Source organism: Oncorhynchus tshawytscha, linkage group LG26, assembly GCF_018296145.1.
Source record: "Oncorhynchus tshawytscha isolate Ot180627B linkage group LG26, Otsh_v2.0, whole genome shotgun sequence".
Lineage (NCBI taxonomy): Eukaryota > Metazoa > Chordata > Actinopteri > Salmoniformes > Salmonidae > Oncorhynchus > Oncorhynchus tshawytscha.
In genome coordinates this window covers 38323556-38339650 of record NC_056454.1, presented here as the reverse complement: position 1 = coordinate 38339650, position 16095 = coordinate 38323556, and the positions used below count along the sequence as shown (strand labels likewise).

The 16095-nt window shown below is 42.0% G+C and overlaps 1 protein-coding gene across 1 annotated transcript; it reads right to left on the bottom strand.

Moving 5' to 3' along the window:
* LOC112225597 (ADP-ribosylation factor-like protein 5A) lies at positions 1–15826 on the bottom strand. The gene is made up of 6 exons (XM_024389690.2): positions 15407–15826; positions 10204–10264; positions 7440–7587; positions 7128–7211; positions 6511–6662; positions 1–749 (listed from the first exon to the last, which is right to left on the bottom strand). The coding sequence occupies exons 1-6, from the start codon at positions 15450–15452 to the stop codon at positions 701–703; spliced, it is 540 nt and encodes a 179-aa protein (XP_024245458.1). The 5' UTR covers positions 15453–15826; the 3' UTR covers positions 1–700.
* Positions 15827–16095: the final 269 nt, after the last annotated feature.

The following is a 16095-nucleotide window of genomic DNA, read 5'->3' as shown; positions in this document are numbered from 1 at the left end:
TAATGAACCCAAAACAGATAAAAACACTTTATTTTTTCCAATGTATTTCATATGAGCTGAGAGAGTTGGATTTCCCGCTCTTCGGTTCTGTGACTCAGTATCTTCAGCCATCATCACTTCAGGATTCCGATGCAGCAGGCACAAGGTAATGAAATGTGAATTAAGGAATAGAGGCGCCATTTGGGACGCAGTCATAATGTAAATACTGGACTGTACACATAGGGCAATACCACCATCTCAGACAGTATGGCAATACTGAAACAAGGCCACGCTGGGCAGGCAGGCTCACCCAAACAACTAAATACGAGTCCTCTTTAAGTCCAAGCTCACCTCCAGTCCCAGATTGTCCATATCTTTTTTTAGTTGGAAAACCAACCTTGCAGATTCAGAAATTCAACACACCGGAATTCTTATCAGTCTTTTGTTGAACTTTTCTTTCCAGAATTGATCCTGAAAAGGTAGAGTTTTTCGGTTCTTGGTTGCTCACAGTTCTCAGTCAGAGCAGTGTTTTGTAGTAATAAATAAACACGCAGCAGAAAAACAAAATCCTGGAAGTCTGACCGGCTGGGTCAGGTCAGAGGCTTCATGGAGACGGCCACCCGTCAACCGTCAACCAACCACTACACCCCTCAGGACTGAAGGTGTAGAGAAAAGGAGAGGAACAGCACACCTGTTTGTTGTTGTTGATCAGGGTCAAAGGTCATCTGACTCGCAGTTGTGACGTCATCCACTCCAAGCCTTGGCACAACCTAAAGGTAGGGAGACATAAGGAAACAAGATAACGGATTTATCAGTTTGTGGGAATATATTTTGATACTTCACAAATGTATGTTCTTCAGACTAACACGCAGTGCATTTAGAAAGTATTCAGACCCTTCCGTTTTCCCACATTTTGTTATGTTACTTATTCTAAACAAAAAAGTATTCAGACCCTTTGCTATGAGACTCAAAATTAAGCTCAGGGGCCTTCCTGTTTCCATTCATCCTCCTTGAGATGTTTCTACAACTTGATTGGAGTCCACCTGTGGTAAATTCAATTGATTTAACATGATTTGGAAAGGCACACACCTGTCTATATAAGGTCCCACAGTTTACAGTGCATGTCAGAGGAAAAACCAAGCCATGAGGTCGAAGGAATTGTCCGAAGAGCGCCGAAAGAGGATTGTGTCGAGGCATAGATCTGGGGAAGGGTACCAAAACATTTCTGCAGCCTTGAAGGTCCCCAAGAACACAGTGGCCTCCATCATTCTTAAATGGAAGAAGTTTGGAATCACAAAAACTCTTCCTAGAGATGGCCGAGCCAGCCAAACTGAGCAATTAGGGGAAAAGGGCCTTGGTCAGGGAGGTGACCAAGAACCCGATGGTCACTCTGACAGAGCGCCAGAGTTCCTCTGTGGATATGGGAGAACCTTCCAGGACAACCATCTCTGCAGCACTCCACCAATCAGGCCTTTATGGTAGAGTGGCCAGACGGAAGTCACTCCTCAGGAAAAGGCACATGACAGCCTGCTTTGGAGCACCTAAAGACCATCAGACCATCAGACCATGAGAAACAATATTCTCGAGAGGAAACCTGGAACCACCCCTACGGTGAAGCATGGTGGTGGCAGCATCATGCTAAGGGGATGCGTTTCAGCAACAGGGACTGGGAGACTTGTCAGGATCAAAGGAAAGATGAACAGAGCAAAGTACAGAGAGATACAGTTGAAGTCAGAAGTTTACATACACTTAGGTTGGCGTCATTAAAACTCGTTTTTCAACCACTCCACAAATTTCTTGTTAACAAACTATAGTTTTGACAAGTCGGTTAGGACATCTACTTTGTGCATGACACAATTCATTTTTCCAACAATTGTTTACAGACAGATAATTTCACTGTATCACAATTCCAGTGGGTCAGAAGTTTACATACACTATGTTGACTGTGCCTTGAAAAATTCCAGAAAATTATGTCATGACTTTAGAAGCTTCCGATAGGCTGATTGACATAATTTAAGTCAATTGAAGGTGCACCTGTGGATGCATTTCAAGGCCTACCTTCAAACTCAGTGCCTCTTTGCTTGAAATCATGAGAAAATCAAAAGAAATCAGCCAAGACCCTCTCCAAGACCATTTCCAAATGCCTGAAGGTACCACGTTCATCTGTACAAACAATAGTACGCAAATATAAACACCATGGGACCACGCAGCCGTCATACTGCTCAGGAAGGAGACGCGTTCTGTATTCTAGAGATTAACTTACTTTGGTGCAAAAAGTGCAAATCAATCCCAGAACAACAGCAAAGGACTTTGTGAAGATGCTGGTTGAAACATGTACAAAAGTATCTATATACACAGTAAAACAATATCGACATAACCTGAAAGGCCGCTCAGCAAGGAAGAAGCCACTGCTCCAAAACCACCATAAAAAAGCCAGACAACAGTTTGCAACTGCACATGGGGACAAAGATCGTACTTTTTGGAGTAATGTCCTCTGGTCTGATGAAACAAAAATAGAACTGTTTGGCCATAATGACCATCGTTATGTTTGGAGGAAAAGGGGGTGGCTTGCAAGCCAAAGAACACCATCCCAACTGTGAAGCACGGGGGTGGCAGCATCATGTTGTGGGGGTGCTTTGCTGCAGGAGGGACTGGTGCACTTCACAAAATAGATGGCATCATGAGGGTGGAAAATTACGTGGATATATTGAACCAACATCTCAAGCCATCAGTCAGGAAGTTAAAGCTTGGTCACAAATGAGTCTTCCAAATGGACAATGACCACAAGCATACTTCCAAAGTTGTGGCAAAATGGCTTAAGGTCAACAAAGTCAAGGTATTGGAGTGGTCATCACAAAGCCCTGACCTCAACCCTATAGAACATTTGTGGGCAGAACTGAAAAAGCGTGTGCGAGCAAGGAGGCCTACAAACCGGACTCAGTTACTGTCAGGAGGAATGGTCCAAAATTCAACTTATTGTGGGAAGCTTGTGGAAGGCTACCCGAAACATTTGACCCAAGTTAAACACTTTAATGGCAATGCTACCAAATACTAATTGTGTGTGTGTGTGTGTGTGTGTGTGTGTGTATGTAAACTTCTGACCCACAGGAAATGTGATGAAAGAAATAAAAGCTGAAATAAATCATTCGCTCTACTATTATTCTGACATTTCACATTCTTAAAATAAAGTGGTGATCCTAACTGACCTAAGATTAAATGTCAGGAATTGTGAAAAACTGAGTTTAAATGTATTTGGCTAAGGTGTATGTAAACTTCTGACTTCAATTGTACTTGCTCCAGAGCACTCAGGGCCGCAGACTGGGGCGAAGGTTTACCTTCCAACAGGACAACAGCCCTAAGCACACAGCCAAGACAAAGCAGGAGTGGTTTTGGGACAATTCTCTGAATGATTGAGTAGCCCAGCCAGAGTCCAGACTTGAACCTGATCGAACATCTCTGGAGATGGAGATCTGATTTTCTGTAATATACCATTGCAATGCTTAAAAGCCAGATCAATGCCAGTGGGATGGACAGACCATAATATTGTGACCATAACCATGAACAAAGACACCCCCTAGGATTGTGGTCAAAATACATTTTAAAACATTTAATCATGAGCTATTTCTAAATGATTTGGCTGCTGTACCCTGGGAGCTGATTTATCTAGAGGATGATTTAAATCACCCTACAGAATGTTTTATTGATTTGCTCACTGAGGTAATGGACCAGTATGCCCCTATAAGAAAGAGTACAGTTGGTGCACGTCCATCTCCATGGATTGATGATGAACTGGGTGAGGCTTTTTCTCTAAGAAATATGGCAAAAGTCTTAGCAGCCAAGTCAAAATTAGAAATTGATGAACAGAATTATAGAACATTACGTAATTATGCAGTTAAATTGAATCGAAAGGAAAAAAAGTTTTTACAACGATGCGTTTATTGTAAAAATGATTCTAAAAAAGGTATGGAACACAAGTTAAGGGCTTACTTGGTACATTTATCTCATCATGCCCATCTAGTGTGAAGGTTGACGGGAGAATAATAACAAAACCAGTTGATATTGCCAATCATTTTGCAGATTTTTTTACAAAGAAAATGTATTTACTGAGCAACAATGTAAACATACATTCTTCCAAACAAGCTATTGTCCAATGGATGATGATCATATTATGAGCAACAAGATCTGCTCTTTTAGTCTACTAACGGTGTCAGTGGAGGAGGTGTTAAACCTATTGAAGTCATTACCTGATGGTAAATCTACAGGTTATGGTCTTATGGACAACTTTTTGCTTCGCTGTGCTGCTCCCCAGATTGCAGTTCCACTGAAATACATTTTTAATTGGTCACTTGAAAAGGGGATGTTTGCAAATGTATGGAAGCATGCGAAACTGTATCCTATTCCGAAAGACTGCAAAGAACCCATTACTCCTGCCAATAGTCAACCAATTAGTCTACTCCCTACACTCAGTAAGATATTGGAGGGTATTGTGAGCAGATAAATGTGGGAGTACATGGAAAAGAATGATCTGATTACAGCCAATCAGCATGCTTATCGTAAAAACCATTCCACTACCACTGCATTGATTGACGTGACTGACCAGTGGCTCAATGCTATGGATAATGGCAAGTTTGTGAGTGTACTATTTTTAGATCTCAGTGCAGCATTTGATTTAGTGGATCATGAAATAATTTTGACAAAATTAACGCATTATGGTTTTAAGGAGGCAGCATTGAATCGGGTACAGTCATATCTAACTGACAGGAAACAGTCCACCTATATCAATGGTTCCATTTCTTTCCCTCATGTGTTAAACTGTGGAATACCGCAGGGCAGCTGCCTTGGGCCACTTCTTTATTTAATATATACCAACGACCTTACTTATGCCTTAGCTGAAACTCAAGCTACTAATACTTGCAGATGATACTATAATTTATGCAGCAAGACAATCGGTTAAACAGGTACAGCAAGCTTTACAAGGAGATTTGGAGAATATCGGGGAGTGGGTTTGCCAAAACAAACTTGTTTTAAACATAAAGAAAACCAAAGTTATGTTAGTCTGTTCAACTAGGAAAAGGCCAAAACAGCATGGGATAAAATTAAGTATGGGAGGAGTACAAATTGAAGAAGTGGCAGAAACCAAACTATTGGGAGTGCAGATAGTGCAGCTTATCATGGTCATCTCAAATAACTAATCTATGTAAAAAAAAAAAAAAACTTTCAAAAACAGCATGCATAATCAGAAGGATAGCTAAATATTTACCAGGAAAAATTCTTCAGCAAATAACACAAGCGTTAATTGAGAGTCAGGTGAACTACTGTTCTGTGGTCTGGGGAAATGCATCATTAAGTGAAGTTAGGAGACTGTAGAATGCACAGAATAAAACAGCAAGGATTGTTTTAAGGTGGAGATATGGTTCTTCTGTTGCAGTCCAAGTGTTCTTGGTTGGTCATCAATCGACAGGATAATTTGGGAAAAAAACATGCTTATTTTATTTCATAATATACATAATTTAAAACAGCCAAGTTCTATTCACAACGGTATTCAGGTAAGAGACAGACATTCCGTAAATACTAGGAATAGATTGTCCACCATCTATGCGTTATCCAGACAGAAAAGAGAAATAAGCAAAATAACATTTCGATTTAGAGCAATAAAGAAATGGAATAAATTAACTGAGCAAACTAGAAACCTTTCGATATATAAATGTAAACATTATTTTAAAACAATTTTAAATATAGTATATATAAATATTGTGGGACTATAGTAGATGAAGAATCAATATTTTTTAGATTGAGTATTTATTGGGTCATTGTGTTAGTATATTATGTATGTTTGTAATAGTGTGTTATATGTGAAAATGTGTTCGTATTATAAATTGTATTTTAATGTTTAAGGACTCTTGGAAGATTAGTCCAAATGGGGACTAAAAGAGATACAAATCAAATCAAACCTGGAGACCTTAAAATAGCTGTGCAGCGACGCTCCCCATGCAACCTGACAGAGCTTGAGATGATCTGCTGAGAAGAATAGGAGAAACTCCCCAAATACAGGTGTGCCAAGCTTGTAGCATCATACCCAAGAAGACTTGAGGCTGTAATCACTGCCAAAAGGTGCTTAAACAGAGCACTGAGTAAAGGGTCTGAATACTTATGGAAATGTGATAGTTTAGTTTTAATACATTGCAAAAATGTCTGAAAACCTGTTTTTACTTGGTCATTATGAGGTATTGTGTGTAGATTGAAGAGTAAAAATAACTTTTTAATACATTTTAGAATAAGGCTGTAACGTGTAACAAAATGTGAAAAAAGTCAAGGGGTCTGAATACTTTCCAAACGCACTGTATGCCTAAGTAAAGGATTGCCAGTACTACCAGTGCTAGCACTGTCTACAGCAGTTTCTCAACCTTGGGGTCATGGAACAGCACCAGTCCCTAAAATGGTTAGCTGACACCAATTTAGTCAATGTTCGAGACAAGTGCTAGTTTTAATGAGAGTGGTCTGGTCCGCCAAGGAGAAAATAAAATGTCTTACCCCTCCCCAGTGAGGGCGCAGCAGGCCTGGATGTGCCACTGGTGGTCTTTGACTGATGTGAGCTGCAGGCTCTGGGAGATCTCAGCCACAGACATGCAGCCCTTCACATCCTGCTTGTTAGCAAAGATCAGCAGGCCCGCCTTCTTCAGATCCTGGGGGGGGGAGAGAATTTGGAGTTTAACACACTTAATTTCAACTGATGATGGAGGGGAAGGACTGGTAAATGATACAATGAGGGAATAGAAGGAGGATGAGGAGAAAAAGCGAGAGGTGCCCGTATGCTCATAGACCAGGAGTATCAAACTCATTCCACGAAGGACAGTGTCTGCGTGTTTTGGGTTTTTCCTTTCAATCAAGACCTAGGCAACCAGGTGAGGGGAGTTCCTTTCTAATTAGTGACCTTAATTCAACAATCAAGTACAAGGGTGGAGCAAAAAACACGCAGACACTCGGATCTCCGTGGAATGAGTTTGACACGTGTGTCATAGACCATCATGGAACACCGGCTGCTGCCATGTCTTCTGCTGTGGGTTGTATTGAACTCATACCATCTTGACCCACACATATTGTCATACGTCCTCTCACATAAAACATGAACAAGAAGACCAACAACTCACTTCATGTGCAAGCATTCTGTAGAGCTCCTCTTTGGTGACAGAGATTCTCTCTCGGTCAGTGCTGTCCACCACTATGATCACAAACTGGAGAGAAAGATGGGGAGAGCGATAAGGACAGTTAAAAAGACAGCCGGCAACACTTTACATTAAATTGCTCTTATACCGAAGTAAAAACACTGGAAACATTGTATTGAGCCGTTTAAAAAAAAAACAATTGCATAGCAATATTATTGAGCAGTTTTTGTTAATTTAATAAAAAATAAAACTACAAAATAATAATAACTGCCATACAGCCACAATACGTGGTCTGACCTCTGTGTTTGTGTAGTACGTGTTCCAGGAGGATCTCAGTGACTCCTGCCCTCCGATGTCCCACATCAGGAAATGAGTGTTGTTCACCACTATCTCCTCCACGTTGCTGCCTATTGTAGGAGAGGTGTGCACCACCTCGTTCATAGAACTGCATCACAAGCACAGAAGGTTCTCAATCAATGCAAAAAAAAAGTCAGATACAATTCTGGTAGGCATGAGAACAATGGGGTTCCCGGAGTTCACTTCACTTTGTAATCTATGCCCCATTGTATCATTCTTCCATGAACTGTGGGTTAACCAAAACCTAGCTCAATATTGGACAAAAGGAGCATAACGTTACTCCTTATAGTCCAAGGACCTTAGGCAGGCAGCCTAGCAGTTAGAGACGAGCCAGAAACCGGAGGGTTGGCAGTTCAAATCCCGGGTCCAACAGAAGAAAAGAAAAATCTGGGGATATCAAGATTTCCGTTAGGAAAATATGGTGCCGGACAATGTGACCGGGAAGATTTGAATTTACTGGCCATTTGAGAAATTTACTGGACCCATATTAGAGGTCGACCGATTATGAGCCTGCTGCTGCCTACCATCGCTCAGTCAGTCTGCTCTATCAAATCAAAGACTTAATTATAACATAATAACACCCCGAAATACGAGCCTTTGGTCATTAATATGGTCGAATCCGGAAACGATCATTTCGAAAACAAAACGTTTATTATTTCAGTGAAATACGGAACCGTTCGGTATTTTATCTAACGGGTGGCATCCCTAAGTCTAAATATTCTTGTTACATTGCACAACCTTCAATGTTATGTCATAATTGCGTAAAATTCTGGCAAATTAGTTCGCAATGAGCCAGGCTGCCCAAACTGTTGCATATTGTTGTGGTAATTTCCTGTATTACTAAATGAGGAGAGTTTACAAACCACACACAAGTCAGAGTTATATTTTAAACTTAATCTTTAATTATATGAGCTTCACCATAGCCCTTTGACTCTCAGATCAATTCAGTGTCTATAAATTAATTCTGAGAGTGTTAACATAATGGTAACAGATATTTTATAGCAAAGATCCACCCCTCTCAACTTACATGACAAACCACAGATCTCAGGAACTCTTCACAAAGGGCCTTTTACTTTAAAAAAGGAGTATCCCATAGCCAGATAGCATTAGCTACAAATTATCGTTCAGTTTGGTCTCTAAAACGAGATTCTAATCTCGTTCCTAGTACCAAAACATTACCTCACGATCTGGAATGCTCTTTAGGCTTTATTGCCCAAAGACATTGTAAATCTGTAATACTTTCGCAAGGCACTGTACATTCACATTGAAAGACAATGTTCCATTCTGACCTCTCCCCTCTCTGGGCCCCAAGTGACTTTTCCCTAGAGAAGAAAGGAAAAATGCAACTGCCGACAGTATAGTCCAAAAAGAGACATTCTAATGACAAGTAATCGCCCAAAATATATACCTCTGTGTACTGATTTTAATAAAGGCATTGGTGTTTATGGTTCGGTACAGTTGTCCAACGATTGTGCTATTTTCGCAAATGCGCTTTTGTTAAATCATCCCCCAGTGTGCATCGATTATATGCAACGCAGGACACGCTAGATAAATAATAGTAATATCATCAACCATGTGTAGTTATAACTAGTAATTATGATTGATTGATTGTTTTTTATAAGATAAGTTTAATGCTAGCTAGCAACTTACCTTGGCTTCTACTGCATTCACGTAACAGGCAGGCTCCTCATGGAGTGCAATGAGAGGCAGGTGGTTAGAGCGTTGGACTAGTTAACTGTAAGGTTGCAAGATTCGATCCCCCGAGCTGACAAGGTGAAAATCTGTCGTTCTGCCCCTGCACAAGGCAGTTAACCCACCGTTTCTAGGCCGTCATTGAAAATAAGGATGTGTTCTTAACTGATTTGCTGAGTTAAATAAAGGTATATAAAAAAATCTGAAAAATCGGCACCCAAAAATACCGATTTCTGATTGTTATGAAAACTTGAAATCGGCCCTAATTAATCGGTCGACCTCTAACCCATATGCATTGGGTACATAAACCATTATGGCGTCCACCCACGGTGCTCAGAATGACAGAAATCACATTTAGATTATGGTAATGCATCTTAACAGAACATGCAACTCATGTAATGAAGCAGCCAATAAAATGTAATTTGCCCAAATGGAATTTGCAGGAAAACACCATTCTAAACAGAGCACCTAATAGCGGTTCTATTTTGTGATAAAATGAAAATCTCTGTTAGAAACTTAGAAATAGGGGGTATCTAAAGATGCAACAACTAAGATGGGTTACTAATATGACTAGGATTGACAACGAAAGAAAGTTGATATGAAAACTGAAGATAAATGGCATGGCAGCCCACCCAACCAAGCCTGCTTCAGGGCATCAGAAGAGCTGAGAACAGAGTGGCGGAGGAGAGTGCTGAGGGTGAAGCGTGAAGGCTCTTCTTGACTGACTTTCAGGAAACTGTTCTAGGCTTGGCCTATGTGCAGCCCACCGGAGTTGGATGTGACCTATACATCCAACCCAATAACAGCCTCTGTTGAAGACCATTGTCCAACCCAATAACAGCCTCTGTTGAAGACCATTGTCCAACCCAATAACTACATGTAGGCCTACTTTGTTTTAGTTCTTACAGTCTTTGAGATTATCAGTATAATGAAAAGCACTACATAAATTACATCTTCCCTTTCATAGACGTCCCTCTCATCCCCTTAAAAAAGGGTACAATAGGCTACTTACAACTGGTAAAGAATGGTGGTCTTCCCTGCATTGTCCAGGCCCACAATAATAACCTTGTGCTCTGAAAAAGTGAGAAGAAATACATTTTAAAAACACATTCAAATAATCACGAGACACTATAAACTTCAAAAATAAGTCTGACTTCAATGCCCAGTGGCTGACCTACGCTCCCAATATGGAGCAGCACAATCGAGTCATTTGGTTATGTGTTATTCAGCTCTCCACAGCACAGTCATAAACTAAACAAGCCATTCATTATAGGAGCTGCAAGACTTAAGACTTCACAGTGACAAACTGCAATGTTACACACATATTCAAACAGCTCTCTCACTGCCCTTTCTCTGAGACATGGCAGTGCCAGAGACACACACACTAGAGTGAGTGGTCTCAGTGCTGTGCTTGCTAAGGTTTAAAGCAGCAGCTGTCGGTAATGGATGGCACACACATAACGGATACTGACCCACCTGCTCAGCTGAACACAGAACGGACACTGACCCACCTGCTCAACTGAACAAAGCCATCTGCACTCAAATATACGGCTCCATGTAAACACTGTCACTGGCAGACAGACAAATAAACACCAACAAGAAACACTGGACCAAAACAAAAGACAGGATACTCTTAGCATACACACACACTACAATGTTGTTAGCATGGTGCTAGATGCCACTAGACAAGACATTACATTACACCTGTGAAGTTAGTCTAGTCCTCATGAGTATGACTAAAGAAGGTACATGGCCTATACAAAACTAGCCTCGTACGAACTATCCTGATCTGGCAAGCTTACATTCTGTATCCATGTAGCGGTAGTGAAAAGATAATTTAAGCTTGCAAGGTCATCGGGATGGTTCGTACAAGGTCATCGGGATGGTTCGTACAAGGTCATCGGGATGGTTCGTACAGGGTCATCGGGATGGTTCGTACAGGGTCATCGGGATGGTTCGTACAGGGTCATCGGGATGGTTCGTACAAGGTCATCGGGATGGTTCGTACAAGGTCATCAGGATGGTTCGTACAAGGTCATCGGGATGGTTCGTACAAGGTCATCGGGATGGTTCGTACTAATGCAAAAACCACACCTTGACCGGAATTCAAGACATGTCCAGTATGGCTAATCCAGACAGATATGGGCACAGCAGGCTGAGCAAACATATGACTAATAAGCTGAAACAATATCCACCCCTTTTAAAAGCCAAGGCATGTAGGCAGTATATTTGGCTAATCCAGACAGATATGGGCACAGCAGGCTGTCCAAACATATGACTAATAAGTCTGAAACAATATCCACTTGTCCTTTCCTAAAAGCCACAGGTCCTTAGGAGTAGGCAGTGTCCTTAATACTTTGGTCCTTATTGGATCCCCTAGAGCTCTTGTCCTTAATACTCACTCCCCTTGTCTTGTCCTTAATACTCACTCCCCTCTTGTCCTTAATACTCACTCCCCTCTTGTCCTTAATACTCACTCCCCTTGTCCTTAATACTCACTCCCTCTTGTCCTTAATACTCACTCCCTCTTGTCCTTAATACTCACTCCCCTCTGTCCTTAATACTCACTCCCCTCTTGTCCTTAATACTCACTCCCCCCTCTTCATTAATACTCACTCCCTCTTGTCCTTAATACTTCTGTCCACTTAATACTCCCCTTCGTCCTTACTCCCCCTCTTCATTAATACTCACTCCCCTTCTGTCCTTAATACTCACTCCCCTCTTCATTAATACTCACTCCCCTTCGTCCTCCCCTAATACTCACTCCCCTCTTCATTAATGCTCACTCCCCTTCGTCCTTAATACTCACTCCCCTCTTCATTAATGCTCACTCCCCTCGGTCCTTAATGCCCCACTCCCCTCCTCGTCCTTAATGCCCCACTCCCCTCGGTCCTTAATGCCCCACTCCCCTCGGTCCTTAATGCCCCACTCCCCTCGGTCCTTAATGCCCCACTCCCCTCGGTCCTTAATGCCCCACTCCCCTCGGTCCCCTCGGTCCTAATGCCCCACTCCCCTCGGTCCTTAATGCCCCACTCCCCCCCTCCCAATGATCCTTAATGCCCCACTCCCCTCGGTCCTTAATGCCCCACTCCCCTCGGTCCTTAATGCCCCACTCCCCTCGGTCCTTAATGCCCCACTCCCCTCGGTCCTTAATGCTCACTCCCCTCGGTCCTTAATGCTCACTCTCCATCGTCCTTAATACTCACTCCCCTTCGTCCTTAATACTCACTCCCCTTCGTCATTTCTCTTCCTGTCTCTTGCTACATGTATTTTTGGCAGACCTGCAGCACAATCCCCTGTGTTTAGGCTACAGCACCGGGCTTCAACTTGACTGCTTCTCGGGACTGTTTACAGTAAAAGGAGTGGTCTACTTCGATTCCCGGTCACAAATAAGACTACTTTGGTGTTCATTTTTTAAGGAAAGGGAAACTCCTATTTTTGCTTTACGAAACAACTTCAGATGACACCAAGTAGCACGGGAAGCCAACTTCCCATGTGGGGGGTCTAAGCTATGACATTATGTAGACACTTTTTTTGGTGGGCGTTATCTAGATAGACACTAGGGCTGGGAAACGCCAGGGACGATACGATATTATCACGATACTTTGGTGCCATATGTCTGCTGCAGAGGGTCAAGAGACAGCCAGGAGAAAACTAGTTTTGATCAGTCATGGAAATAACAGTGCTAAAAACAAAATGTATTTAACAAAGAGCAGACCTTAATATGAGAACATTTTTTGCAGCCACTGCAAAATGCAGATTGCAAAGAGCACACATCTGTCACCTGAGTTTGAGGTCTCCAGTTAGTCTTGCGTAAACTAATGCATAAGACCTTGTCTCTGTTGCAAAGGTACCTCAGGTGTTTTAGGCTGTGTTGTAGTTAAAATTGGTGCACACGGTTCAATCAACGATATCAACTATATTCACTGTAAAGAATCTTTGTACCTGGTGCTGTGCTAGTGTATTTTACTTGTCATTCACCTTGTGAATGAACTGCTGTTTTTTATTTAAAACTGCCACAGCCCACATTGAGAAGTCTTTGAAATTCCTGTTTGAAGTACTACTGACACAGCGACATAAACTTAACGTCTCTCGGACCATAGGCTTTATGACACGTGGAACACTGTTGCTTGTGGACGACTACCAATCAAAGCCTTCCCCAGACACCGGGCATAGCCAATTACAATAGGCCTATGTGAGAGGACAAGGTCTTTATATTACAAATAAAGACATTGTGAGAGGAGAGTCCAATGAAACTAGCCTAGGTTTTTAAGAGACAATTCAGCTACAGTATTGCTCTGACTGAACCGATATGGAACCGCTAAGAGATGGGTCATGCTGTATGCCTGTAACAAGAGTTACACTGACAGCGAATAAAGTGGGTCAATAGTTGTTGAAAACGCTTATATTTCCCCCTTTCAGCAGACTTGAAAACTAGGGCTGGGAATTGGCAGGGACCTCACAACACTTAATATTGCGATATTGTCAATAAATCGTCAAAAATAATATCCCAATATGTAATTGTATCGATTTTTCCCCCAATCACTACTTGAAACGCATAAAAAGCTCTTCATGATGGGACATGCTTTGGGTGGGAGGTATACCCGTCTCTAACCTAACCTAGCAGGTGTAAAAAAGATGCCTGAGCAGAGTCCACACATTTGTTTTTCAGGGGAAATGGAAGTTCGGTGGAAAATACCGTATTCCTGAAAAACGGAAACATCCGCTTTCTATCGACCCGGCGGAGAGTGGCCTGGCTGTCTGGTAGTAACAGGTAAACAGCATGCGACAATAGTAGCTCTCTTGTCAACTCCTAATGGAATTTCCATGCCAAACATGTTAGGCTTGACAATGACAGCAATTTAGTTAGCAAACACAAACATCTGGGACCAGCCTAGTACAACAGAACAGGATTCGTCGTCGTCATGAGTGCTTCGTGTTCATCCATAGGTAAACACATCCTGATGTGGCACTGACTGCATGTGGGGATAGGAGTGAACAGTAAACCTAAAGTGAAAACTAAAGTGAAGTCTTTAGTTTCAATATCTGGGATTGTTTATGTATACGACCTTGATTTGACTAGGCAAACAATCCTTTAACACAGTCAGTGACCCCCTGAGAATAGGCCCACATACTACATAAAAAGAGGCCAAGAGAGAGAACTTTCCATTGGAGCACTCTGCTGCCCTCGGGTCTCGTGTTACAGGTTCGCACAGATCTGTTTACAGATTGAGTTAGTTCAGGATTCAGCAGGGAGAGATTGATTACATTTTCAGCTAAATTTGACAAAAACACAGTGCACTAAAGAGGACATTCAGCACAGCTCTTAGCTGACCATCTGTGAGGGAAAACAGGAAAAATACTGCATCAAAGGCTAGTTGCTGGGCTAATGCTCAAAATGTATATTCAAGTTCCATTTTACTCTCCAGTAATCCTGAACTTTAGCTAGGCTGACTCAACTCATGTGGTACACAGGGAGGACGGGAGTCCAAATGTCATCCCAATGTCCCAACAGACTCCCATAGTTGCGGTCCAGAACCAAGGCTCTCTGAACAATGCAGTACTGATATAGCTATAACAATATACAAAACACATGGTGATATCATTCAATATAGCTAGCTATTACACCAGGGGAGGACGGCTAATAATAATGGCTGGAACCTAACGAATGGAATGATACCACTCCACTCCAGGCATTACCACAAGCCCGTCCTCCCCAATTAAGTTGCCACCAACCTCCTGTGTATTACACTACAGTACTTTGTGGACGGCAGGTAGCCTAACAGATAGAGCGTTGGGCCTGTAACCGAAAGGTCTGTAGTTCCCCGAGCTGTCGACGTGCCCTTCAAATCAAAGTACACATATTTGCTGATGTCATCGCAGGTGCAGCGAAACCCTAATTGCTCCAGGGTCGCCGTTAATAATGGCAGACCCTGGCCGTCTCAGAGGGTCTCTCAGTCAGGGGAAGTTGGGATATCAAAAAAAGATGTCCAATTCCCACATGCGTGAAATAGGACAGATATATTTATATATATATATATATATAAAATGTAATAGCAAGCTAGCTAGCAGTTTTGTAAACACTGGAACATTCTTGGCTAACAGCTGGACTATCTAAAAACAACATGAACTCAGCTGGATACGTTAGACGCTAGGAAACGTGCTACGCTAACTAGCTAAATACACACTCGACGTCAACGATAGGTCTGACATACCTTGATGATTGAAAAGCCTCCATAGCTTGGTGAAAATTATTCCCATGGCTGTTGTTGTAGAGCCTTTGGAGGAAACTAACTACGACCAATTTGGCAGTAATTTAGCTAGGTAACTAGCTGACTGGCTAGCTAGCTTGCTATCTGGCGAATTCCTGAAGATGTTGCTAACGTAAATCGGGCAATGTAGTCACACGACCTGGCAATATTTGACGGTGGAAAAGAGACCAGTAATATCAACGCTTATTGATAAAGTTATCATTTTTGCACGAAGGCTTTTCCTTTATGGCCGAAATAGAATTACAGGACGACGTTATTGCATTTCTAACTACAGAATACAACGGTAGCTGATTAGCTAGCCCTGGAGTGCAGTCGTCAACACTGACGCATGCTCTCTCCACAATCCGCCCAGTGAGGATGGATTCCAGAGTGATTACCAAAGACAATTATGACGAATACAGTTTAGGGTGACACCATATACGTTACATTGCATTATGTGTGCAAAGCCCACTATCCAGTAGTACTGCATTCATAGGCACTTCAGGTCATTCATCATTTGGAGTGAGGCAATTGCAGCCATTCACAAAATGCCATATATTTAATAAGATCGTATATTCAGTTCATGCGGGGTCTAACCCGGGATTCCCAAACTTTTTCTGCACAAAACCCAATTGACAGTAGAAAATGCAGGG